The 26,867-nt window shown below is 48.8% G+C and overlaps 1 protein-coding gene across 20 annotated transcripts in view; it reads left to right on the top strand.

The window, feature by feature from the left end:
• Nucleotides 1-26,867, top strand: part of LOC144133352 (MAP/microtubule affinity-regulating kinase 3) — a 134,581-nt gene that overhangs the window by 53,568 nt on the left and 54,146 nt on the right. For all 20 annotated transcript variants that reach the window (XM_077666394.1, XM_077666375.1, XM_077666379.1 and 17 more), the window contains exon 2: nt 22,126-22,227. In XM_077666394.1, coding sequence (XP_077522520.1) covers nt 22,159-22,227 — 69 coding nt within the window. In that variant the 5' untranslated portion in view covers nt 22,126-22,158. The remainder of the gene's footprint in view (nt 1-22,125; nt 22,228-26,867) is intronic.

The following is a 26,867-nucleotide window of genomic DNA, read 5'->3' as shown; positions in this document are numbered from 1 at the left end:
ACGAAATCGCGTTATATCGCAGAAGTGGCGTCTTCGATCGTTTTTCTGGTCTTTTATGGCACGGTAGCAATCGTTTGGTTACTCTAGCCTTATATATACAGCGACCGCAGTTATATTGTGCGTCTATTCCCCCCCCCCCCCATTTTTTAGCTTTTTTTTAACATAAACGGTGCATAGTCTCCACCGAGATTAACTATACGCTCTAGGCTATAGTTGGCATTTGCTCATGTTGGGTAGATTGCGCGGAAATGGGAAGTTGCAGTGTCACGTTCTTTTTCCCGAGTCTTGTAACGTCTCCTTTGCTGCCAACTTGCACAGCCCGCACCGAATTTAGAACCCAACCCAGGAACCTTGAGGCTTTCTTTAATCAGTGTTTCCGAGGGAATGCAGGTTCCCTCAGAACCTCGCTAGGAACCTAAGAGCGGAGCTTTTGTTCCTCACTTGGCAACACTCCCGCCGACGGGATTCGAACGGGCGACCTTGGTAAGAGCCCTAGCGACGAGGCACGTGCGGGCACCATTGATGACAATGGCAATGACGTTGATTTGGCCGCGGGGAGAAGGAGGGGGAACCGTGCGTCGTGAAGTGCGGCCGTGCGTAAGGTATGTCGAGGTTGGTAAAACCACGGCCGTATAGGAGGAAAAAAAAAGAGTACGGCACAGCGAAATGGCAGGTGGGCATGCAAGCAAGCCGCTGGAGGGCATTCGGCGGGCTGCTGCTGCCGCGGGCCTTCGGTAACGTCAGTCGTTGTGTCCGCCGACCTTGCGCCGACCTTGGCCCGACGTCCTCGCCGCGCCACGAAACGGCCGCACTGCACTACGGCCGTTCGCGCGCGTCACTGCGCTTCATCGTGTCACGCGACGCATCGTGACCCGCGCGGCTGCTGCTGCTTCTTCTTCGGCCCTCTACTATAATTACACGCGCAACGCTGCCGACACTCACGCGCGCGCGCAGTGCGGCGCGGGTGTCGCCACCTTCGCGGTTGTTCCCCTTGCACCCTCCTCTCTCTCTCTCTATCCGCGCTCCCTGGTTTTTCTTTTCTTTTTTCTTCGTTCTATATTTTCTTTCCTTCGCTGTACGCCCACGTCTGGTCTTTTCATCCTTTCCTGCCGCTCTGATCGACGAGAGCGCGGGGGCGAAAGAACGTGACGGAGGCCAGGTTCGTCGCGTGACGTCATCTGGCGGTCGGCGGAGGGGGCGTGGCCGGCGAACTGGCGGCGTGATTTCCGAGCTACGCGTCAGAGCATCCGGTCTGGTACGTCATTCGCCGTCCCCCTTATCCACGTCTTTGATTGGCGCAGCTTTTGTGCTAAAAGTATACTGAGCTGAACTGAACTGAGCTCAGCTCCACGGAACTGAGCTGAACTCGCCGTGCGATGATCGTTTTGGGGGGCGTCGAGAGAGCAGGGGCCGGCCGTTGACGTCTTTCTCCACGTGTCTCTTCGCACATCGTCATCGCCGCCTTCTCCTGGTGTATGTGCGCGCGTGGCCTCCGTGATAGAGGCACGCCGCCGGAGCCGATCGCGGAGGCCACGGCTTTAGTATAGGGCGGTGCGGTGTCTCCCCGTGCGTGCACCCCGCGATCGACCGTGATGTGACGGGCGCGCCTCTTTCAAGGAAGGGAACCGCGTACGTGGCGACAGCGTTGGGAGCTAATCGACCGGTGTGGGAGGCGCGTATAGGTGATCGATTGGCGGATCGACGTGTGGCAATCCGAGCGTGGCCGGTCGCTTTCCAAATACGAACCGCGTGCCTGCGGTGTCAAGTAAACGTGCGCACTCGAGCGCGTGCAAGGAGGAGCGTAGGGGGGTTTATACGTCACGGTGGGATGACGTCATGTGTCCTCTGAGGTATACTCGACGCGGACCACTCCCCTCAGTTGCCATGGCGTGCTGCCTGCTCGGAAAGACTGCTGATCTCAGCGGCAACGTGAAGCCGCTTGATGCTACCTACCACTTCTGGGTGGCTTTAAAAGGGCACATGGGAGAGATTACAGCTGGTTATGTGTTTATAGATTACCACGTTCTAATGAATAATAATAATAATTTGTTTTGGGGGAAAGGAAATGGCGCAATATCTGTCTCATATATCGTTGGACACCTGAACCGCGCCGTAAGGGAAGGGATAAAAGAGGGAGTGAAAGAAGAAAGAGGTGCCGTAGTGGAGGGCTCCGGAATAATTTCCACCACCTGGGGATCTTTAACGTGCACTGACATCGCACAGCACACGGGCGCCTTAGCGTTTCGCCTCCATAAAAACGCAGCCGCCGCGGTCGGGTTCGAACCCGGGAACTCCGGATCAGTAGCCGAGCGCCCTAACCACTGAGCCACCGCGGCGGGTAATGACAAAGATGCTAGTTTCACGCTAAACGGAGCTTGTTTTAATCCGTACAGAAAAGGCCGAAAAACTGAATACAGATATCGTGTCCAACGATATATGAGACAGATACTGCGCCATTTCCTTTCCCTCCAAAAACCAATTATAACGACCATTTGCACGAGCAAGATATATTTGTTCTTATTCTTAGCGGATCTCTGAGGCTAAGCGACATTACCTTTCACTTTTGACTGTGATCACGAAGTCAGAGGTTGCGAGATTGAATCGATGGGCGGGGAAAGAAACGTCTAATATTTATTTCATTTTTTTTTCGCAATGATTTCTTCCTTTTCTGTCGGACAAGCTTCACTATTCATAGCCACAAAAAATCCTTTAAATCGATTTCTACCGGGAACGACAATTGGATGGAATTGACCTCAGCGTCCCTTTAAGTGGGCGGAAGGGGGTAGCGGGAAGCGGGCTTAATTTTAATTTTAATTGGGTTTATGTATTCTGATCAGGTGCAGTGTACATGACTCGGGGGTATACGTGAACAAAACTATGCCACAAGGGCAACTCAACACGCCGCCATCTAGGCCTATGTACGACATGATATTGAAGTCGCGCGGAAATGCGTACCAACTTTTCAGTTTCATTCAGAAGAGTGAAAATTATTCACGGGTGGCGCAACGGTTTACAGATAGTTCCACGAGATAAGAAAGCACCACAAACATTAAGATCACCGCAAACTGCACTGCTTAGCGTCATTTTGTTCTCATCGCTAAAAACGCGGGGAAACGTACATCGTAATTTGCGAATGAAGCCGCAGTTTAGTATTCCGGGTGCCGTCAACGCTGGGCCTGCCTCTGCTCTTGTTTTATTCCTTCCGGTCTACGCATGCGTGCCACCCCCGCGTCGTGTACTCAAGGTCGTCGACACGCCTCCCAGCCCATGTGTGTCATTGGAACGGAAGCTGTTTGTTGTTGACGGGCATTTGTCGGCACTGCGCCTGCTTTGTTGTCAATACGTTGTTGTTTAGTGCGAGAGCATTACACCAAAAACGCGAAGGCAGCACTGCCAGGAGTTCCACCTGTTCTTTTCACAAGGACCCTCCACGCGTAGACCTAGGAAGCGTTATAAGTTGTAAAGGGACTCAAGGGATGTAGCTAATTTACTTCTGCGGGACACCTTCGAGACATCACGTCGCGTAAACCATTAACTCGTAGCCCATTAACTCTATATAATACTATAACCGAATATAAGTCAAGAAAAAAGCGACTTTTTCCCGTCAAAGGGGCCTCTTCCAGCCAATGGCGTCGGCTGATTCTTATGAATCTGCTGGCGTGACAATGCAGGGAGTACGTGGCAGATGAAAGGGAATACCCCTTCCTGTACATTGTCGGAGATAATTCCATCCTGCATTGTCACGCCGCTCCCTGGATAGTCACGCTATATTCGGATGCAACTCAAGACCGAAGTGTCTTTTTCCCGTCGAAGGACCCCCTTCCAGCCAATGGCATCGGCACAGTCTGATGAGCCGGCTAGCGTGACAATGCAGAGAGGCCACTATCCCCGACACTGAAGGGAGAACACTATCGCCTTTCTTCTGTCACTCCCTGTATTGACATGCCAGCAGGCTCATGAGAATCGGCCGACGCCATTGGTTGGAAGTGGGTCCTCTGAGGGGGATTGACGCTTTTTTCTTTACTTGTATCAGACTATTCGTATGTTGTTCGTTTAATGTGGGCACCAAGACCGGGGAGGGCTCGCGCTTGTCCATTGCCTTCTGGAAACAAAAGGACCCTGAACTTCTCCTGTGACGTCACCGCATCTTGCCCGGTTCGCTGGGAACAACTAATATGCACCGACTGTAGTCGCAATCAACTTAAGAACGCAGCGGCGTTTCCACATCAAAAGACCCCATTCCAGCCAATGGCGTCGGCCGATTCTCATGACCCTGCTAGCGTGGCAGTGCAGGGAGCGGCGCCATAATGGAGAGAGGGGTCTATCCCCGACCATAGAGGGAAGGGATTATTCCCTTTCATCTACCACACCCTGCATTGTCACGCTAGCATAGTCATGAGAATCGGCCGACGCCATTGGCTGGAATGGGGTCCTTTTACGGGGAAAAGTCGCTTTGTTCTTGAGTTGTATCCGACTAGCCAACAACGCATCTTTCCTGACCATGCATGCGTACTACAACCCCCTCGGCAGGCACTCCTGAATGGTGGACGCCTGCATGCTGTATAGTGGCGACTCGTGCACGTGGCCGACGAGTGCGCGCTGGTGTGTGTTTTCGCCGACCTGATTTCGCTTCTCTCCGGTCGTCCCTTATCTCTCGTTCTTGTCGGAGCTGCGCGTGCTCTTCGATGCCCCTTCGCGGTGAGGAGTGTGCTTGTACGTGTCGCCTTCCAACGGGGACCGACCACGTTTTCTTGGAGGCCGCTTCGACATGCGTGTCTTCTCCTTGGGCACCCCCGGGCTTCTTTTCTTATCGCAATCTCCTTGCCCGTCACGAGTGCTGTTCTTTGACGCCCCCCTTCCTTGGCCTCACCTTATCTCTGGAGGAAATTGCCCCGGGTATAGAATGAAGAAACATCGCGTTCGAGAAGGACGCCCCCCTTGAAGCCGAGTGGTTTATACTTTACCCGTCCATTCTGCGACGCTGTTATTTTTTTTTTTTTTTGCTTTGTCCTCACGCGGGCTTCGATCGTGTTCGGACATACACGAGGCAACAACCAGTTAGGTGGTCAGGATGATTGGTCACCTTGGATGCGAAGAAACGGCGGGGTTGAATGGGGACAACGACGACCTGTTCGTGCGCCGTGTTTTCATTTCGCTGTGAGGATTTTCCCGGCGCGCCCACAAAATAACGGAGGGCAGCACATCCGGTGTGACGTATATACCGCTGGTATATACATCCGGTGTGACGTATATTCGGAAACGCAATGTGCGCAATTAGTTTTCAAGTGGCGCCGCTATTGTTATTCTTCGGCGGCAGGCGCGGGTCTGTCCTCGCTGAATGTACAGCAAGGAAGTCCGTTTTGTTACGTGCTTCTCCCACCGTGGTGCAGCACTTGCGCCTAATTGGGTGTAAGTACGGGCACACTGTAGGGTGTGGAAGCGGCATAATTAATAATAATAATAATTGGTTTTTTGGGCACAGGAAATGGCGCAGTATCTGTCTCATATATCATCGGACACCTGAACCACGCCGTAACGGAAGGAATAAAGGAGGGAGTGAAAGAAGAAAGGGAGAGGTGCCGTAGTGGAGGGCTCCGGAATAAATTCGACCACCTGGGGATCTTTAACGTGTACTGACATCGCACAACACACGGGCGCCATACCGTTTTTCCTCCATAAAAACGCAGCCGCCGCGGTCGGGTTCGAACCCGGGAAGCGGCACTGCCGGGCTCGTTTTCAGTACCTTTCTGATTCCTGTAACTGCAATCCTTTGGAGCCGCCGGCAAAGACAATTTGCCGTTCTTTGCGAAGTGGGAAATCCTACGCGATAGCCACTTTTGGGGTGAGACCAGATCGTAAAACACCCCACCCGCTATCTTGTTCCGGAAGAGGGACCGTATTTCTCGCCGTTTCTGCGTCGTTGCAACAAGTAACAACTGCGTATCAAAGTCCGGCGACGAAATAAACATTCCTTTCGCATGTATAGTTTAGTGCAGAGAGAGCGTCTGTGCGCGCGCGCCCGTGTGTGTGTGTGTGTGTGTGTGTGTGTGTGTGTGTGTGTGTGTGTGTGTGTGTGTGTGTGTGTGTGTGTGTGTGTGTGTGTGTGTGTGTGTGTGTGTGTGTGTGTGTGTGTTGTGTGTGTGTGTGTGTGTGTGTGTGTGTGTGTGTGTGTGCGCGTACGTGTGCGTGTGTGCGTGTTCTGTAGAGCGTGAACCTTTGCTCGTAGAAAGGCGCCGAGACAGCTTAACGAGCCATTTCACGTCGGCTCGTTTCGTGTTCAGACGGATGTGACAGCGTTTCGGGTTGGGTTTAGTATTTGTGCAGCGAGTGCTGACAGCTAAAGTTTTGTAATAGCTCCGGCCAGTAGCGGATGACACTGTTCTACTTACCTTCCTCTCGTTTGAGCTCTTCCAGCTATTCGAGCCGCCTCTGTCTATTCATAGATGGCGCCACTGGCAGGCGGCTTGTGGATACCCCAAATATGCCGCAGACCGTTGGTCCGAGTACTGGAGATGTTCGCGGTATGCGGTGGCTTATACCCTTTCTCTCCGCTAGGGGGAGCAGTTGGTCGTGAAAAACATCGCGCGCAGCGAACCGACAAACAACCCTGGCTATCTTTGCGCGTCCGCAAAATAAATCCGGAGAGACCCCAAAAAGCCACTCTTGCGGCAACGTTGCCTCGGATCAAGCTGCAGCCTTGGTGGAGGCTATAGATGCGTGTTTGTTTGGACGCGGGTATACATACCCAACTCTCGGCCTGGCTGCTGCATGTTCCTGCGGTTGGCAGTGGTGACTGTATACAGCGCTTGCGGAGAGGTGCACCATGGCCTTTGCACACCGCGTGTTTACTCCTCTTCTATACTAACAACAGGCCGTGTACACGGGGCGGTATGGAAGCAACGGTATTAACCACAGACCTTGCTGCACCCTGTCCAAGTTTTTTGCGCCTAGAAAGCCAAGCATATGTCTGGCTGGAGGGTCGTGTAACCAAGCAACATGCAGTACTGAAACGCCGACTTTCCGGCGCCACAGACGGCGGTACAGGGTCGGTAAAAAGTTCCCAGGCCGTATAGGGTCTGCTTTCGTGTGCTATATATATATATATATATATATATATATATATATATATATATATATATATATATATGGAGAGAGAGAGAGAGAGTCGGGCAGTTACGAAACCTCCGAAGCTTAAAATCTCTATAGAGGACAGGAGAAGTATCATTCTCACCTCTGAGAACCTTGATAACTTTATTGTCACCATAAGTGGCGTGGCGGCATATGCCGCTGAAAAGCAGACCCTGTGGCCTGGGAACTTTTGACCAACCCTGTACGAGCACAGCGTCGGTTTATACTGGACAGGGTTGTCCGATTCGTGTGCAAGGGTGCTGGGTTCGAATCCTGAGACGCCGCCGGTTATTTAATGGGTGCAAGCTTATACAGCATGAAATACAACCGGAAAGACGACACATGTGCAGTGCATGTGTGGTAAATGTGTAGAAACACTTGAACACCTTATACTCGAATATGATGGTATCCATCCGGATGTCGATGCAGGCACTCTCCCTGGGGCCCTAGGATTTAGAGGCAACGATGGCCATGTGACTGAATCTGCTGAGGAATTTAGCACAAAGCGATTGGAAGATTGGTGGCTCAAAAGCAGATCGAGGTGACCTAAGGTTAGAACTGTAGGATTAAAAATGTATTTAAAGAAAATTGAGTATTTATATGGACCTAGTTATAACACCGTTAAAGAAATGAAAAAGAAAGTCGGTTTATACCTAGTTATACGAGTCAAAGCTCTCTTAAGCATGGTCTTCACTGGCTCAAATGAAATATCAAGGTCAATGGTGAAGGTCAGGTGCCCAATGGTCATAGTCATGATCACGTGGTCATACTACCATAACTCGGCCTATACCGGCACGCAGTTTAATTCGGTTTGACCTTGTGAGGCATTAAAGGTCATTGCCGATGTGGTGCCCACTGCCTGAAATCAAATGTCAAGGTCAGCGGTCAAGTACCCAACGGTCATAGTCATGATCACATGGTCGAACTACCATAGCTTTGGCCACACCACCACGCAGTTTAGTTCAGTCGGACCTTTTGAGGCATTGAAGGTCATTGTCGTTGTGGTGCCCACTGTCTCAAATCAAAGGTCAAGGTCAGGTGCCGAATGGCCATAGTCATGTGATCACGTGATCATACCACCGTAGCTTGGGCCACACCACCACGCAATTAAGTTTGATTTGACCTTGTGAGGCATTGAAGGTCATTGTCTCATCCACATCGAAATCGGAAGTTGTACCCGGAGAAGTAGAGCTCTCGCTCTAAAAAGCCGATCATGGTGGCAGCTGCCACCGCCCCGTTTCAAAGGGCACGCTCTTCCATCAATCCACTGCGACCAAGTTTTTCGGGCCTCGCCGCTACGGCCCTCGCGCTTTTAAAACTCCTATAAAAATGATTAAAGTGGGCTGGATGACGCACGCTCCATCCGGCTCCTTCCTGCAAGCTTTGTATGACAGCACGTGACGCACGCTTTCATAAAAAAAAAATACGTCCATGTGCGAAACGGGGACTAACGTCGACAAGTAACGAAAAGCAAAACGCCGCTGCGTGTCGCTTGGGATGAGCGCGACCCGTGAAAACAACAGGACGCGCGCATGACCGAGATGCATCGCACGAAATCCGAGCTTCGTTCCAGAAATCTCGGCTCTGCGGGTGGCTTCCTCCTGTGACGTCAGAGCCGGCGCGGCTCGATTATTCCTCGCTCTTGTTGGGTCGAGTTGTGTACGCGTCTTGGCAAACTCCGTGATTTCCTCTTGCTGATAAGGCTAGGTGTATATAGTTTCTGAAGGAACTAAACGCTGGGTAACTGTCTCGTTCCGGGTGGGAGCCAAAACCGTGCCTTCGCCTTCGAGCCGTTTGGCAAAAAAGCCTATGTAGCGAAGGAAAAAGGAAGTGTGAACCACCATTTGTATATACACACGTGTTTCAGATCGAATCTCAATGCGATTGAATTTCGTTTTATTAATTCGAAAGCATTATATATGGTTATGTCGCGTCAGCAAAAAGTGTCCCCAAATTTTGTCCGCACGATTAGATCGTTCTGTGGAGATAAATGTGCAAAAGTTTTATTGTGTTAGGCAGTGCGTGAGCATATTTTGAAATCGGAAAAGTTTGGTTGATGAATTGTTATTTGTTAATTAAATTGTATTGATGAAAATAAATGCTGTATTTGAAGTAGGTTTTCTGTAACTGATTCGATGAAAAACGATGTGAATGCGTGAGAAGGCTTACTTGGTATAAAAAGTATTTCAAAATAAAACAGCATAAACAGAAAGATATAAAGAGATGAAATATGCACAACGTAACGAAAATGAAGAAATAGAAATATAAAAATAAAAGTAAGAACAAGATATTAAATAAAAATAAAATAAATGAAAAATGTAACGAGGAAGGGGAAAGGGAGAGTTTTCGCATTTGCGCTCTTAAGCAGACTTAAGTGCAATCCTGTAATTTTTTTAAAACAGAATATTAGGAAAGCAGAACAGTTTCGAATTGCAGATTTGATTTAAATATTGTTTTAAATACTTTCATACCTTTAAAAATTTTCGCAGTTAACATTTTAATGCGACAGCATTACACGGGAAATACCCGGCGTTGAGATCTCTCATAAAATTCGCTGATTGGCCGAGACAATTGTGACGTCAGTTCTGGCGAGAGGCCACTGTCCCGCCTGGCTTGATGGGGTGTGCATGTAAACGGTAACGTATCGGCTCCGCGAGATACGCTAATACGGTGCTCTACTGTCTTATTCGTGTAAACACGGCTATGTTGGTGCGGGAGCTATTGCACGGTTGTATACGTTTTTTTTTCTCTTGCGCACCGACCGTTCTTGCTCTGTTGCGGCGTTTACATTAACACGAGAGTTGTCGACCCCAATCCACTTTTCGAGGGAAAGAGCAAGTTTACAGAAGGAAATGCGTGACTCGTCCTCTTCTCACTTCCTCGATGTTTTTTTTTTTTCAATTTCCCTCAATAAGTTGACTGGAGCGACCTCTGTCGCATTTATGTAAACGCGGTTTATGGAAGCGTCGTATGTGCGTATGCGTGTTTTGAAAAAGAAAGAAGAAAGAAAGAAAGAAAGAAAGAAAGAAAGAAAGAAAGAAAGAAAGAAAGAAAGAAAGAAGGAAAGAAAGCAAGAAAGAAAGGAAGGAAGAAAGCACGAAAGATAGAAAGAAGGAAAGAAAGAAATAAAGAAGGAAGGGAAGAAAGGAGGAGGGAAGAAAGAGAAAAAAAGAAGGAATGAAGGAAAGAAAGAAAGAAGAAAAAAGAAGGGAAGAAAGAAAGAAGGAAAGAACGAAGGAAATACACAAGGAAGGGAAGAAAGAGGTGAAGAAAGAAAGAGAGAGAGAAAGAAAGAGAGAAACAAAGAGAGAAAGGAAGAAAGAAGGAAAGAAAGAAAGAAAGAAACGAAGAAATAAAGAAAGAAATAAAGAAATGAAGGAAAGAAGGGAAGAAAGGAAGAAAGAAGGAAGTAAAGAAGGAAAGAAATAAAGAGAGAGAGAAAGAGAGAAACAAAGACTAAACCCGGTTAAGTTCCAACATCGCGCTTGCGTACAGGTGTATATATACGTCGGGCCCGTGTATGCTTTCTTTCCCGCGCTTGTTTCCGCTGCTGTGTACAGCCCGCTCTGAACACCCGCGCCAGGCGGGCCAAAATTCGTTCGGCTTCTGTATATCGGACGCCCGAAGACCCGTATAAGCTCGTGTCTGCCTTCCGTCAGAGATTACGTCTGGTCTCTGTCACGCCTTTCTAGAGATTGTGTATACGTACGCCGGCTAGCGACGCCATCGAGAGAGATCTCTCGTTTGGAGGCAGCGTGGCCCGTGTCAAAATTCGCGGCGCTGGCATAGATAGTGGCGCCGCCTACAGAACCCGCATGCAACTATAGGGCCGGGCTCTTTTGTATTGCTCCATCAGCGCAGAGGTTTCACGCTGCCGGAATCGTCGAGGCAGGTATATAGCCGCTTTGCCAGCTCGCTTTCTGTCTGTCCGGCCCAGTGTTCCCCATATAAGTTGGAATAATTGCTTAGCAATACAGGGTGTGGTACGAGGGACTGCTTCGGTGTCCTATAAAGGACGCAGTTTGTTTGTTGCTCGGTGTATTTAGTGCCCCGGGTTCGAACCCGACCGCGGCGGCTGCGTTTTTATAGAGGCAAAACGCTAAGGCGCCCGTGTGCTGTGCGATGTCAGTGCACGTTAAAGATCCCCAGGTGGTCGAAATTATTCCGGAGCCCTCCACTACGGCACCTCTCTCTTCCTTTCTTCTTTCACTCCCTCCTTTATCCCTTCCCTTACGGCGCGGTTCAGGTGTCCAAAGATATATGAGACAGATACTGCGCCATTTCCTTTCCCCAAAAAACCAATTATTATTATTATTTAGTGCGATGAGACCAGCGAAACGTTGCTTCTTGGTTGATTTGTTGATATAGTCAAATACAAATCAAGAACCCAGTCGTTTTTTTTTCGTCAGAGCCCCCCCCTCCCCCTTCCAGCCAATGGCGTCGGCCGATTCCCATGACCCTGCTAGTGTGACAGTGCAGGGAGCGGCGCCACAGTGGAGAGGTGAGAGGGGTCTATCAACGACCATAAGGGGAAAGGATTATCCTCTTTCATCTACCACTTTCTGCTTTGTCACGCTAGTAGGTTCGTGAGAATCGGCCGACGCCATTGGCTGGAAGGGGGTCCTTTGACGTGGAAAAGCTGCTGCGTTCTTGAGTTGTATTCAACTATAGTAGTTTTACATAACAGCTTTTCATTGGAAAGCCCATGCTCGATCGTCATGATCATATACCAATGCCAACCATGATGCACTGTCGGAACAAGTCTGCAGGACGCAGTTCCAGTGAACTTTGGTTCCCTGTATCTCGTGCTGATCTAGGTATGGCAGTTGTGTTCCTTGAAACGGCCTTGAACGTCAGATGTGATCACATTGCTTTCCAGCACCCGGGTCGCCCCATTTTGTATTCTGTCGTTCGCAGCTCTATCTAGCTGGGTAACAAAGACAAAAAAAAACTTGGCATTTCATGGCTCGAGCGAGTGGTGCGCGCTTTATTTGATCTTTTTGCCGCTCCACGACGGGCGGAAAGCCCTTTTTTTTTTCGCGAGACTATAGGCTGGGACATTGCGTGCCCGCTGGTAAATAATCCACTCCCGAAGGGCAACTCGGTACGTCGGTTTCCTTTAAGAACGTGAGGTTGCCGTCGTAGAGGTAATAGAGCGCTCACCCTGTAACCCAAACACGCAGACGATTTGTCATGAAAACTAAAGAGGCGACACGTCGGCGCGCACTGCCAGAGATGTCTAAAACCGGAGTTGTCTGACGCGGCCGCGTTTCGATGGAGGCGAAACGCTAAGGCGCCCGTGTGCTGTGCGATGTCTGTGCACGTTAAAGATTCCCAGGTGGTCGAAATTATTCAGGAGCCCTCCACCACGGCACCTCTTTTTTTCCTGTCTTCTTTCACTCCCTCGTTTATCACTTGCCTTACGGTGCGGTTTAGGTGTCCGCCGATATATGAGGCAGATACTGCGCCATTTCCTTTCCCCAAAAACCAAGTTTTGAGCGCCCGTGTGCTGTGCGATGCCAGTGCACGTTAAAGATCCCCAGGCGGTCTTAAATTATTCCGGAGCCCTCCACTACGGCACCTCTCTCTTCCTTTCTTCTTTCACTCCCTCCTTTATCCCTTCCCTTACGGCGCGGTTCAGGTGTCCAACGATATATGGGACAGATACTGCGCCATTTCAGTTTACCAAAAACCAATTATTATTATTATTATTATTATTATTATTATTATTATTATTAGCCGTGCCTGTTTCGAGCTTCGAAATCAGAATATTTTTAGGCTTACTTGCGAGCCACTTTCTGAAAGCTGGCAGATGGTGGCGCCGCCTATGCAGAGGGCTGTTAATGGCGGTGTGCAAACTTTTATGTATCCCCCGCATCTACGTTTTGAATAACTGCAGCCAGTCCATCTGAACGCCTCCATACTCGCGGTCAACTTTCTGGGGCACTGCAGCAAAGGCTAGGCCGGAAGGGAAAGGAGACGGTCCTTTGTCCCCGCGCCGTGAGGAGTGTGTTACTTGAGCCCTAGCGACCCCGCACCGTCTCTCCAACTTTCTGCCTTCACCTCTTCGCACTCCTATTCCGAACAGCGCCCCCCCCCCCCCCCCCCACGACATGGATACAAAGGCCCGTCCGTCTCTTCCCCTTTCCTGCTTATAGACTCTGCTACAGTGTCACAGAAAGCTGCCCGTGCAGCCATCGGGATCATGTACAGGTAGCTGCAGTGTTTGAAGAGAAAACAACATCCGCATTTAATCAAGTATTACACTATAAGCATGCGTGAAAAGCACGCGTTTTCTTTCGTTTTAATTAGTTCACCCCGGGTCTGATATTGCCAATTAGACGTTATTAACTCCAGTGTAGAAGTAACAGCAGAATTCTCTCTTTTGTATTTGAGCTTCCTGTGCCTCGAGTGACCTCAGGCGCGCAGCCAGGCATGGGAGAAGCGCAGGTGTTTTCCTTAGCTGAACCTCGTCGGCGAGGCGGCGAGAGCGAGCGTTCTTTCGGCCCGCTCTGATTTCTGCGGCCCAGGGAAAGAAGTTGGCGTGCGCGCGCGGTCGCCAGCCACGCCTCTTCTTCCTGCACCTCCTCCTCCTCTCTTGAGGAAGAGCTTGCCGGCCGGTCGTGAGAATGCGCGGGAAAGGGGTGCGACCGCAGCGCGACCTTGCCCCTCTCAAGCGCAACCAGGCCGCCGCCGCCGCACCTCGAGGAGAGAGGGAGAAAGAGAGAGATGCTTGACTCACTTGAGAGGTCCAGGAGGAATCGCCGCGGAAAGGGCGAAGAGAAGTGCCGCTTCACGGCATTGCTCCGGAGCTATGCCGAGAAGCCTGACGCGGGAGAGGCAGGAGTTGGTTTAAGTTGCCGCTGCAGGTGTATGCGCCGGCATGTTTTCGACGGTACATCCGCAGTGTTAGCGGCCAAAAAGGAAGAAAAAAAAATGTCGTCGTCTAGGCGCGCAGCTTGAAATTGATATGACCTAATTCAGCCCAATTCGGAGGGTTCGAGTCACATAGTTCAGCATTAATCTGAAGTAGCGCTCCCGAGATTTAAAAATAAAATCTATGTATATTCCGTCGCCAAATTCCTGGCGTATCAACTTTTGGCGGTGACTGTACGTCTCAAGCTTATTGAAGTGAGCGGAAACGCTTGTTGGCTGGCGGTGTTTTCCACAAAGGCGGCGCTCGATATTGAACTAAAGGAAGAAAGAACCAGGCACAGTGACCGTTTTCTGTTTTTATAACGAACGCTCGCATCAGCTCACTATCTAACTGGTTGAAATGAACGATTACGTAATCTGTCGCATAGCGTTTGTTCCTATACCTGTCTAAATTCGAGCGAGATTCACATTGAATGGGCGTCGGTGTCATGATGTGTGTGTGTGTGTGTCTCAATTCTCCAGCCATACCCGCCGCTAACTAAGCCATCTGCCGCGTTCACATGCTGGGTAAGCTTGTGAGGGAGTATTGTGAGAGCTGCACGTGACATCCACCCGAGCTTCGAAAAAAGACGGAGCGGTCACGGTAGCGCGAGTCACATGATCTTGCTCACCGCCAACACCGACACTGTAGCGGTAAATGAGCCAATTAACACCTGAGAAGTAAAAGCTATAAGCGCAAGCCGAAATTATAAGCGCAAGCATTTTGATGCCTTGAGCTTAATAAACTCATATCCAACATTCTCGCACAGAATTTTGAAAACTGGAAAATTGTTAGGCACTGTTATGAAAATATTGAAGGTCATGGTTCTTCTGATATGTAGCAAAATCTTGCATTTTTAAAGCGTTTCCATCGATCGCATCTAACAGTTAAGACTCCCATAGAAGAGCATTGGGGAACGCTTTTGAAGATAGCGATAACCTCAATAGAAAAAAAAATACAAGACTGCCGTCGTGGGATCTGCGGATATATTGATCGCTACAGTGAAATCTTACATTATGTGAAAAAAAAAAAACGCGATCATGAACGGTTTTCCGCTCAAAAATACTTTTGCGCATACGGTGGCGCAGCTGGCAGACGATGGGGTTAATTGGAGAGACGTAGGAGAGGCCTTTTCCCTGCAGTGTGTGTAGTCAGGCTGATGATGATGATTATTATTATGATGGTATTTGGTTAGCGGAGTAATACATCAACCGCGGGCCGTCGGGCGTTGTTACCAGCCTCTGTTTTATTTATTAAGTAGTATCCTCTTATAGACTGAAAATTCCGTTGAACTCGCTGAACGACAGCCGATCAGTCTCGTCTGTCGTGCGATCCGCCCTTATAAAAATGGTCTGTAGGTAGTCTGTAGACCTTTTATGGACTCTATTGCCTTCCTATAGATAATTCTTTTTGTCTATACATAGTCTATAGACTGTCTATAGGCAAAAGTGTACCAAAAGTGTATGGCCATAAATCTATAGATTGTCCATAGACTGTCTATAGGATTTCTTTTGCCTGCAGACTGCTCTAGGGTTTGTCTATAGAGGGTCTATAGACTCTATATGGACAGTCTATGCAGTCTATGGACAGTCTATAGACTATCTAAAGAGACTTGCGTAAGGGCGCGTCCTTTCAACCACGGGGTTAGAGGGTGCGCGCGCGCTTCTTCCCATCTGACCAACACGCATCGCCCACCGCTGTTCTGTTTGCTCGAGGAGTTTTGTGGCTTATCGGGGACGAACTCGAACGAACCCGTGGTTCGGGGAATCGGGGCTTATCTGTTGACTGGCATGCGTGTGTGTGCACAGACAAGGCAAGGCCGTTTGCGTATCTCTCTCTCTCCGGCCGAATGCGAGCCCATGCGGCCCCGCACGTCGAAAACAAGCACAACCGTGTGTGCAGTACGCATACACCACACCCTGTCAGAGACACACACAGACAGGCAGGCAGTGGCACGGCCGGGTTTTGGGGGGGGGGGGGGGGCAAGGGGGGGGGGGCAATGAAGATGTAACACTTGCAGCTTGCTTGAAAGTTGCCCCGGCAAGCACTGCGAGCAAAGGCGCCCGTGTGCTGTGCGATGTCAGTGCAGTTTAAAGATCCCCAGGTGGTCGAAATCATTCCGGAGCCCTCCACTACGGACCCTCTTTCTTCCTTTCTTCTTTCACTCCCTCCTTTATCCCTTCCCTTACGGCGCGGTTCAGGCGTCCAAAGACATATGAGACAGATACTGCGCCATTTTCTTTTCCCCAAACACCAATTCTTTCCGTAGAGCTAGGCAAAACGATAAGGCGCCCGTGTGCTGTTCGATGTCAGTGCACTTTAAAGATCCCAGGTTGGTCGAAGTTATTTCGGAGCCCTCCACTACGACACCTCTTTCTTCCATTCTTATTTCCCTTCCTCCTTCGTCCCTTCCCTTGCGGCGTGGTTTCGGTGTTCACCGAGATATGTGAGACATATACGGGCCATTTCCATTCCCCAGAAAACCAATTCCCAATTTTTTTCACTGCGAAATGGTTCCTATATCGGACATTTGCGTGCCTATTCGCAGAACTGGCCTTCATGTACTTGACATCTGCGGAGGCTGAGGTCTTTAGTCAAGTCGCTCCTTCTCAAGCGCCTTTTACCCGCAGTCTCCTCTATCAAAGATGTAAATAAACAAGTTTTTATTATTATTATTATTATTATTATTATTATTATTATTATTATTATTATTATTATTATTATTATTATTATTATTATTATTATTATTATCTACAACGGAAAAGCAGATTGTACAATCGTTTCCCGATTGCATATTTTAAATGTTGTGCACAAATGACTAGTCAAATGCATCTGGTACTTATTATTTATTTAGTTCGTTTGTTGCATCGATTATTTCGCACTTATCTTTCTTCAATCCATTATTGCTATCAAATTTCCTCGTGTGCACCTGTTTTTTTTTTGTCCATTTTTCCTTCCTCTTCTCTCGTTCTTTGCCTCGATATATCTTCCATTTTTTTCTATCTTTATTTTTTCTTCAGTCCTGTTTTCGAAAACAGAGATATTGCGGTGACACGCGCGCAGCAGTGAGCGTTGCGGCGAAAAGTGCTGGTCGCTTTGGCAGTTGATGGCGATAAATTGGCACGCGCGATATGTGCCACTCGCAAAGTCCTCACCCCCCCCCCCCCCCCCCCCTTCTCGCTCGGAAGCATTAAGAGCGTGCGGAAGGCAACCACAACGGCCGTTTAACGCAGCCCCGTGACTTATGCGGCGCATCCATCGTCGGGCGACGCGTCGAGAGATGGGGTTGTGCACAATACCGCGTTTTCGCGCATACAGTCACCCCCGCAGAGAGCTGTGCGATCGTCCATCTTATTGCCGGGGAGCAAACTATGGAGCTGCGCGCTGGCTGAATGGCAACAGTTCTCGGGTTTTGGTTATCATTCATTCATTCATTCATTCATTCATTCATTCATTCATTCATTCATTCATTCATTCATTCATTCAGTCGTTCAGTCAGTCAGTCAGTCGTTCACTCAGTCAGTCGGTCGTTCAGTCAGTCAGTCGTTCAGTCAGTCAGTCGTTCAGTCAGTCAGTCGTTCAGTCAGTCAGTCGTTCAGTCAGTCAGTCAGTCAGTCGTTCAGTCAGTCGTTCAGTCGTTCAGTCAGTAGTTCAGTCATTTATTCATTCAATTAATTAATTAATTATATAATTAATAAACGACTCCCCCCGCGTACAGCTGTCGGGCGCATGCTAGCTGCCACGCGTAACCGACATATCATTTCGCCATCCCCCGACATTGAGGGAAAGCCGAATGGTGCATCGTGGAGTAGCCGACTTCAACGAACATGGAAGAGGAGGTCTGCTTTCTTCCCACGGCTAATGTTCAGGATTTGCACTTTCGCGCACCAGTTTAAGCAATTCTCGTCTGTGTAGTTTGTCGCGATGATGATATGCACGGGGAAATTTTCCACGCCTCTCTTGCTTCGTCAGTTTATTTCCTGGAGGTCGCATATAGCCTCACGTGCTGCGGGTTATGCGCAACAAATATGCGGTACATCTCTTCTTTCTCCCGGGGGGAGAGAGAGAGAGAGCGAAAGTGTGCGGCTGACACCCGAGTCGACCCTAGCCGCCAAGCTCCCTCAGTGCTGCGTCGCTGGTCGCCGTCATGATTCGCCGGTCGCCTGCGTCACACGGCCACGAATTAAAAGCAAGGAAGACGAGGAGGTGGGCGTTTTTTTTTTTTAACGAGGTCAATGGCGAAGGTTCCCCCCTCTCCGCCTTTGCCTGCTAGCCGATTTAGTCCTCCCATGCTACTCTTTCCCCTCGCTCTATGACGTCACCGGGCGAGCTACCGTGGCGTCATCGCCTTGGAGCGCAGCGCGGCAGACGACCGAGTGGCAACTCCCGCATGCTTCGTTCCGGCAGTTGTGGCCCCTTGCATACGGCGTTGCTATTTTGCCGCGTCGCTGGCTGTGATGACGGTCTTCCCCCTCTCCCCATTGTCTTTCAACGCTTCACTGGTGCTATGGGACCGTTATTCACCCCCCCCCTCCTTTTTTTTCTGCCACACTCATCTCCCGGCCCCTGTTTTCGTCGCGTCTTGTTTTTGAAATCTAATTCTGCTGTGCGACCGGGTCTTCCGAGAAATTTCGTCACGGCGTTCAATAGGACTGTCTGCCGAAAATTCGTTGAAGGCTTGTCGCAGTGTTTTTCGGTCGTACTTTGGAAACGAATGCCGGGAAATCTGTCAGGTTTTCTGCCCTGACAACGACGGATTCCAGTTCGTTTCGCACCTTGAAAATAAATTGTGTAATTGTGTGGAAATTGCGTTGTGCTGGGTGCGCGAGGGATGCTTTTAATCCGCAACTTGAAGACGGCTTTAAATCGTGTCGTGTCTCTGGGCGCTTCGTGGATGACTTCCACAGCTGCTGCTGGAATTGACGTCACGCTGACGTCATTTCCAGCAGCACCTGCGCTATGGTTCCGGTCGTCACCGCTCCTGCGCCTTCGGCGCTGCGCGCGCATCGAGGCTACGTGTAGTTCGCAAATTGCTCGTGCAGCAGGGTTCAAGAAAAGGAGGCGCCACCGTCTATGCGAGTTGCTTAACCCTTTAAGGGCACTATTCACGCGATTGTATGCAAAAAAAAAAGATTTCTGCACTGTTTCTCTAAGTGTGCTACATCCAGCAGTGATTTATTTGTTTAAAGAGAATTGAGTACTCTACATAGTAATTAATAATTGGTTTTTGGGGAAAGGAAATGGCGCAGTATTTGTCTCGTATATCGTTGGACGCCCGAACTGCGCCGTAAGGAAGGGATAAAGGAGGGAGTGAAAGAAGAAAGGAATAAAGAGGTGCCGTAGTGGAGGGGTCCGGAATAATTTCGAAATACCGTCTCAAATTATGTTTTTGTAATTAAATTAGTGAACGCAGTATATAATATTCTGCTAAACAGAGAGCTTGGTGCCACGTCCTCTGCCATTTTTATGTGCGCTTATTTTTTACCGGTAATAATTTTTTTTCCTGAATTTATTGCGTCGTGTGCGTGTTCGCATCAGGAACTGATTACGCGATCCCTCGAATATTTACCTGACCAGCCCTGCAGCATTTCTATGTTACTGTGTCCAACCATTGTGGCACTTTGTATGAAACATTACACATGCCTATCAATAAATAACCGCTGGTGTTTTGTTGTAGAAAACTAAGGAATTGGTTTTCTCGAGGCCTGTTTATACTATTTAGGTGGAAACAATTATTTAATTGAAATGATGAGCGACGCCTGAAGTGCATATACTTCTTATGGCTTTGCTGCAGTGTTTGACAGGAAACGTAGCTTCTGCTCCGGAGTCACAGTATGCGCCGCGATGCCCTGCAATCTATCTTTGCGGGGTAGGTTCGTTTAATGACGCGTTTTTCACTTTTGTAATGAATTTAACGCAAGCGAATATTTGGTATATTGGTATCGTACGGCAATTAGCAACCTGTTTCTTGAAGGTTTTTCTTTGAGAGGAGTACTGTAATCACTGAACCCCAAGTTTCCTGTCTTTTAGTCAAGCCAAATACAAAGCGTGCGCTTCCCGGCATTCCTGGCCCTCCTCCACACAGTGCATTCACGACCGCAGGGCCTCTTTTGCCTCTAGGTAATTTCGAGAAACTCTGTCAGTTGGAGGGCGACAAAGGTGCTTGGGAGTGCCGCACCCTAAACACGAATACGCCTTTATGGCAGTGAAAAGGGAGTAAGCTGTCCTCTAGAGCATTCCCTTTTATAAAAGGGAGAGGACTGCTTACTCCCTTTTTACTCCTTTCTGGGTGTGGGAGACAAAACGGTAGTTGCAACACACTATCTCTGCCTCTATGGATCATTTGCCTGGACACTATAAACGTAAAAAGTAAAAAGGGAGTAACCTGCCCTCTGGCATGTACCTGGGCGCACCTGCACTCTGAACAGAAAGGTGTAAAAAGGGAGTACACTCCCTTTGTCGTATACCTGGGCGCACCTGCACTATAAACGGAAAAAAGTAAAAAGGGAGTACACTCCCTTTGTTGTATACCTGGGCGCACCTGCACTCTGAACAGAAAGGTGTAAAAAGGGAGTACACTCCCTTTGTCGTATACCTGGGCGCACCTGCACTATAAACGGAAAAAAGTAAAAAGGGAGTACACTCCCTTTGTTGTATACCTGGGCGCACCTGCACTCTGAACAGAAAGGTGTAAAAAGGGAGTACACTCCCTTTGTCGTATACCTGGGCGCACCTGCACTATAAACGGAAAAAAGTAAAAAGGGAGTACACTCCCTTTGTTGTATACCTGGGCGCACCTGCACTCTGAACAGAAAGGTGTAAAAAGGGAGTACACTCCCTTTGTTGTATACCTGGGCGCACCTGCACTCTGAACAGAAAGGTGTAAAAAGGGAGTACACTCCCTTTGTCGTATACCTGGGCGCACCTGCACTATAAACGGAAAAAAGTAAAAAGGGAGTACACTCCCTTTGTTGTATACCTGGGCGCACCTGCACTCTGAACAGAAAGGTGTAAAAAGGGAGTACACTCCCTTTGTTGTATACCTGGGCGCACCTGCACTCTGAACAGAAAGGTGTAAAAAGGGAGTACACTCCCTTTGTCGTATACCTGGGCGCACCTGCACTATAAACGGAAAAAAGTAAAAAGGGAGTACACTCCCTTTGTTGTATACCTGGGCGAACCTGCACTCTGAACAGAAAGGTGTAAAAAGGGAGTACACTCCCTTTGTCGTATACCTGGGCGCACCTGCACTATAAACGGAAAAAAGTAAAAAGGGAGTACACTCCCTTTGTTGTATACCTGGGCGCACCTGCACTCTGAACAGAAAGGTGTAAAAAGGGAGTACACTCCCTTTGTTGTATACCTGGGCGCACCTGCACTCTGAACAGAAAGGTGTAAAAAGGGAGTACACTCCCTTTGTCGTATACCTGGGCGCACCTGCACTATAAACGGAAAAAAGTAAAAAGGGAGTACACTCCCTTTGTTGTATACCTGGGCGCACCTGCACTCTGAACAGAAAGGTGTAAAAAGGGAGTACACTCCCTTTGTCGTATACCTGGGCGCACCTGCACTATAAACGGAAAAAAGTAAAAAGGGAGTACACTCCCTTTGTTGTATACCTGGGCGAACCTGCACTCTGAACAGAAAGGTGTAAAAAGGGAGTACACTCCCTTTGTCGTATACCTGGGCGCACCTGCACTCTGAACGAAAAGGAGTTATCTGTCCTCTAGCACACACCTTTTTAAAGGGAGTGCGTTAGAGGACAGCTTACTCCCTCTGTACTCCTTTCTGTTCAGAGTGCAGGTGCGCCCAGGTAGTACATCACCCATGGGGACAGAGATGGAGTGCCCTACCATTTTGTCTCCCTGCCTCAAGAAGAATGTCTGGGTAGTTACATTATCGGTATCATTCCTTGGATGTTAAGAGGCGGCAGTGTCGTATATGGCGTCTTCTTCGCACTTCCCCGGATTGTAACCGGTGTACGCGTTCCTTAGTCGTCATGCAGTGTATTTTTCGTTCTCTTTCCGAATGAATCGAGTGTTCTGATTGCCCGTCTCTCTCTCTCACTCTCTGTGGCGCAGGCAACAGGGCTGGCCTCCTAGAGCGGTCCCGTCATGAAGATCAAGGACGGAGACCTGTCCTCGCGGCCGGCCACCAGAACATCGGACCCCACCGGCGACAAGGTATGCATATATAGGTATACTCCCGTGTTGTACGGGTGCGCAGGCATATCCATGCGGGCACCACGCGAACCGCCTCCTGCAAGTTGCGTTCTGTGGACTCTGCGGATGGACTCTGCGGATGGACTCTGTAGATGGACTCTGTAGATGAACTCTGCGGATGGACCCTGTGGATGGAACGGGCGTTGCGACGTGAAGTGTGACCTAATGTTGCATGTGCATTGAATGATGTCTTCTTAGGCTCGTGACGTCATAGTAAAAGATACATGCTTGGGAAATTTGCATCGAGAAGAAGCTCCGAGGGGGAAAAAAAACAGGCGATGCACCACACCGGAGCAGAAACGCAAACGAGAAGCGCAAAAAAAATCGAATAACGGTAATACACAAACAGGCGAACGACATAGGCACGCGTTCTGTAGCAACACCCTAGGGAGAATTTCTCAAATTCTCGAGGATGTTGGTTCTAAGCCGCCCTTATCGACGAACTCGAATAAGAGCATTAAGGCAGCCACTGACTATATAGATAAGCGACAAAACGTTGCGCTGCTCTAACACTGCTGACCTACATCTTCTCAGCGAAGGAGCTTTCTTTTTTTTTCTTTTATACAGAACATTGACTCCACAAGAGTCGGCTATCGCTCTAAGTGCTCTTTTAGCGCCGCCATTTTTAGCCTTTTTTTCCTTCGTACCCTCACTGTGCGACAACGCGCAAACAACTTGCTATAGACGTCTTCGTCCTTGCAGTGTCAGTTGTGAGGCAGCGCTCATCGGGGTCAGTGTGCGCACTTTTCCACGCTATCTGCACGGGCTCTGGCGGCACTTCTTGTTTCGAGCCTGCCGTTGACACGGGCGAACGCGTTAGGCTTAAAGCTAACGCGTTAGGCTTAAAGACCATGTTAGGCTTAAAGCAGCGTCGAGGAGCTGACGACACACGCGGGCCGATCTCCACGTGGCGTGTGTGTAGGGCACGGGCGTTCGCAATTGCAAAGCGCACAGCGTGACATCGCTCCTGCCACTGCTTCGCCTCTGTGCCTGTCTGTCAGGATCCGCATTGTCTCTTTAGCAGCAGTTCGCTGTAACCGCCCTGTAATTGTGGCAACGCCGTCAGCCGTCGTGTTTCGCACGCGTGTGCAGTGTAGCTGGGATCGTGCCAGTGTGTATAGGGGTCCAACGGCTGGCCCAAGGAGTAACTTGCACGCGGCGGTTATTGTGCACTCTAAAGAGAAAGGAGTAAAAATGGAGTCAACGTTCCTCTATTGCACACCCTTTCATAAAAGGGATTGTGCTGGAGGACAGTTTACTCCCTTTTTTACTCCCATATAGGCGTATTCGTGTTTAGAGTGTATGTAGGAAGGAGGGTTCCGGTCGCAGCGGTTTAAATGCGTAAGCATTAGAACGGTCACACGAACGGAAACCCGGCGTGCGCCTGCAGTGGATTGGAGAGGAGGAGATTTCGTGGCGTCACGAAGGAGGAGAGCGTGCAGGTGCGCCGCGACTGAGGGGGAGGAGGAGTCAAAGAGCCGGCAAAGAACTAGGAAAATTGGAATGGGAATTCGAAATGGACTTCCAGTTGGAAAAAAAAAATTAGAATTTGAAGAATTCAGATTGGAATTGAAATTGTGATCGGAAGTAGAATTGGAATTGCGGTCAAATAATTGGAACGCTTGTGAAGAAATGATTTGTCAAAGTGAGACTTGAATTGGCAATGATTTGTGAATGAATTCAAGTTCGTCAACACAAATCGCTCACGAAATCGGAGCCCACACATTCTAACGCATTTCCCTCTGCATCAATCGCACTGACCAGTTGTGAATTTTTTTCTGCTGTTTCCCTCTTCTCTCCCCCTCCTTCTCTCTTTGTCGTCATATTAATTAGATAATCACTTTTATTAAGACCATTGCCGGATAACGGTCTTTCATTTAATCTTCCAGTTAACCCTGTCAGCTGCGGCCACCTTATCACCGCAAACTTCCTTATCTCATCCGCCCACCTCACTGTCATATTCCTGCCACGTTCACTTTCCCTTGGAGTCCAATCTCGTACCCATTAGAGGCATCATTTAGACATATGATAAGCTCTGTTATCGTTAATTTGATTTCAAGCTTTTTCGTTATAGCCTTCAACTTTCCTCCCCATAGGCGATTAATTAATGGCAAGATAGAACTATTATATGTATCAAGGTATTTCACCTAAGACTTTATACAATTTTTTAAAAATAGGCTTTTTGAGTTAGAAGAGCGCTTGTTTTCGGCATAGCATTGTCAACGGTGCAGTACATCAGGGTGCAGTTAAGACGTGCTAACTATCACGCTGTTTAACCAATAATGAAGTCAGCTTTTAGCTATTACTGTTAGGCTCCTTAATTATTGACAGCCGTGTATCCCAGCGTAATATCCATATCAGTATTTAGAATTTCGAAAACGCGGTTACCCTAGGCGCTGTTGTCCTACAAATTTTGGCTATACTTCGGCGAGTTGCGGGCGCTGGAGAGGTTGCTTTGCCTGCAAGCTTCTCAAAAGCACATGTATTTTGACGCGATGCAGCCAAATTTTGTTAGCTTATAGCGTTATTGTAGCGAATATAGTAGTCACAGCGATAATATTAGTTGATCATATTAGTTAAATCCTCACGGGACATAAACGCTATACTTCGCGTCACAGCCATCGTTCGATTGACGAAACGCAAACAGCATCGAGAAAATTTTAATTATAAATTATTTAGTGATCGCAGGCAAATAAAACACGGTGAAGCGTGTTGTATCTTTATGCCCAAGGCATCTTATGAAAGAAGAAGCCAGGCAACTGAAATTATGTGCCTGTGGTCCTCCTTTAAGTGTTAACGGAGTGGATGCCAAGAGAGGACAAGCTTTCCCCCCCTTTTTTTTTTGTGCCGCGCGCCTTTGGCCCGGCTATCCGTCTTGATCTCATTCGTGATGCGAGTCGTATCATTTACAGCTGGGCTCAAAAAGATAAATTTGTTATGCTGGCATATATACGCAGAGAAACGTATTTCAGTGCTTTTGGGCATGCTTAAGGGTTGCAACGGCATTCATCATGGCCCCGCACAGCCCGCTAGACGACGTTCGAGCCTGACGAATAGCGCAGGTGGTCTTTCTCTCAGGTTATTCTTTCTTTTTTTTTTCTGTCATTTCGTTACGCTGGAATATCCTTGCATGTGCATGCGTCAGCGCGCGCGCATTTTTGCAATCACCGGGGGAAGGGGGGGGGGGGGGGGGACGCCGCAGTCCGGCCACTTTTTCTGTTGCTTCGCCTTTCCATCTTTTGTCCCCAGACAGCCCGCGTGTCCCGCCCGACGACAAATGGGGGGAGCCTTTCTTGTTTCTTTTTATTTCACCGCGCGGATGAAGAATTGCAGGATTGCGCTTACGTCTGCTTATGAGCGGATGCCTTTCCCTGTTCCCTCTCTCCCCCCTCCATTTTTTATTTTTTTTATTTTCTTTAAAGTTTGTTAACACGCCGCGGTGGCTCAGTGGTTAGGGCGCTCGACTACTGATCCTGAGTTCCCGGGTTCGAACCCGACCGCGGCGGCTGCGTTTTTAGGGAGGAAAAACGCTAAGGCGCCCGTGTGCTGTGCGATGTCAGTGCACGTTGAAGATCCCCAGGTGGTCGAAATTATTCCGGAGCCCTCCACTACGGCACCTCTTCTTCTTCTTCTTCTCCTCAAGTAATATGGCACATACCCACGTGGGGGGGATTGGCCAAGGTATAGGGTAGAATCCTTTCTTCCTTTCTTCTTTCACTCCCTCCTTTATCCTTTCCCTTACGGCGCGGTTCAGGTGTCCAACGATATATGAGACAGATACTGCGTCATTTCCTTTCCATCCAAAACCAATTATTATTTAAAATTTGTTGTTCTGGTTTGTTTTTATTTTATTTTTGTTTTCATTTTGTATTTATTATTTTTGTTTTTAGGTGTTTTATTTCTCGATTTTTATTTTTTTATTTTGTTATGTATATGGTGCTTATTAACCGCTAAGTAATCAACTTTTACGTTTTATTTTGCTTACCTTGTAATTGACAGCTAGAGCGGACAACTTCCGTCCACCCCACTCGTGAACCGAGAAAGGCTTACGCCTTAAAATCTTTCATCGCAGGCCGCGCGCTCACCGAGACACGTTTAAAAGGAAAGGATAGAAAATTTAGAGGGGTTGGAAACGCCAAATTTTTGGTTTGCGCATTCTTTGTTTGAACGTTGCATATAGGAGGTATCCACGTGACGTCACGGGCGCCATGTTGCGGCACAGCGCGCTGCTTCAGCAGTGCAAACAGGAGCGGGTAGCGGTAAGCCGATTATTTACGTCGGCAGCCTTCCGCCGTGATATTATACGTGCTCCACAAAATGGTGGTCACTGTGACATCGGTGAATACTCTCTATTACTATTTAACGAATGACACACCCTCCGGTGAAATTCACAGGCACACCTAACTGCGTTGTGTGTTGTCACTGCAACACCATTATGCTTGAAGACAACTTTTCGTGTAGAAGTGCAGCAGAGGCTGGGCAGGAAAGGGAAGGAGACTGGCCTTTGTCCCCGTGTCGTGGGGAGTGGACTTCCCAGCCCTAGCGACCCCGCACTACCATCTCTTTAACTTCCCTCCTTTCACCCTTGCGCACCACTATAG

Source organism: Amblyomma americanum, chromosome 5 (assembly GCF_052857255.1).
Source record: "Amblyomma americanum isolate KBUSLIRL-KWMA chromosome 5, ASM5285725v1, whole genome shotgun sequence".
Taxonomy (NCBI): Eukaryota; Metazoa; Arthropoda; class Arachnida; order Ixodida; family Ixodidae; genus Amblyomma; species Amblyomma americanum.
The sequence above is the reverse complement of the archived record's forward strand: the minus strand, read 5'-3'. Positions and strand labels throughout refer to the sequence as shown.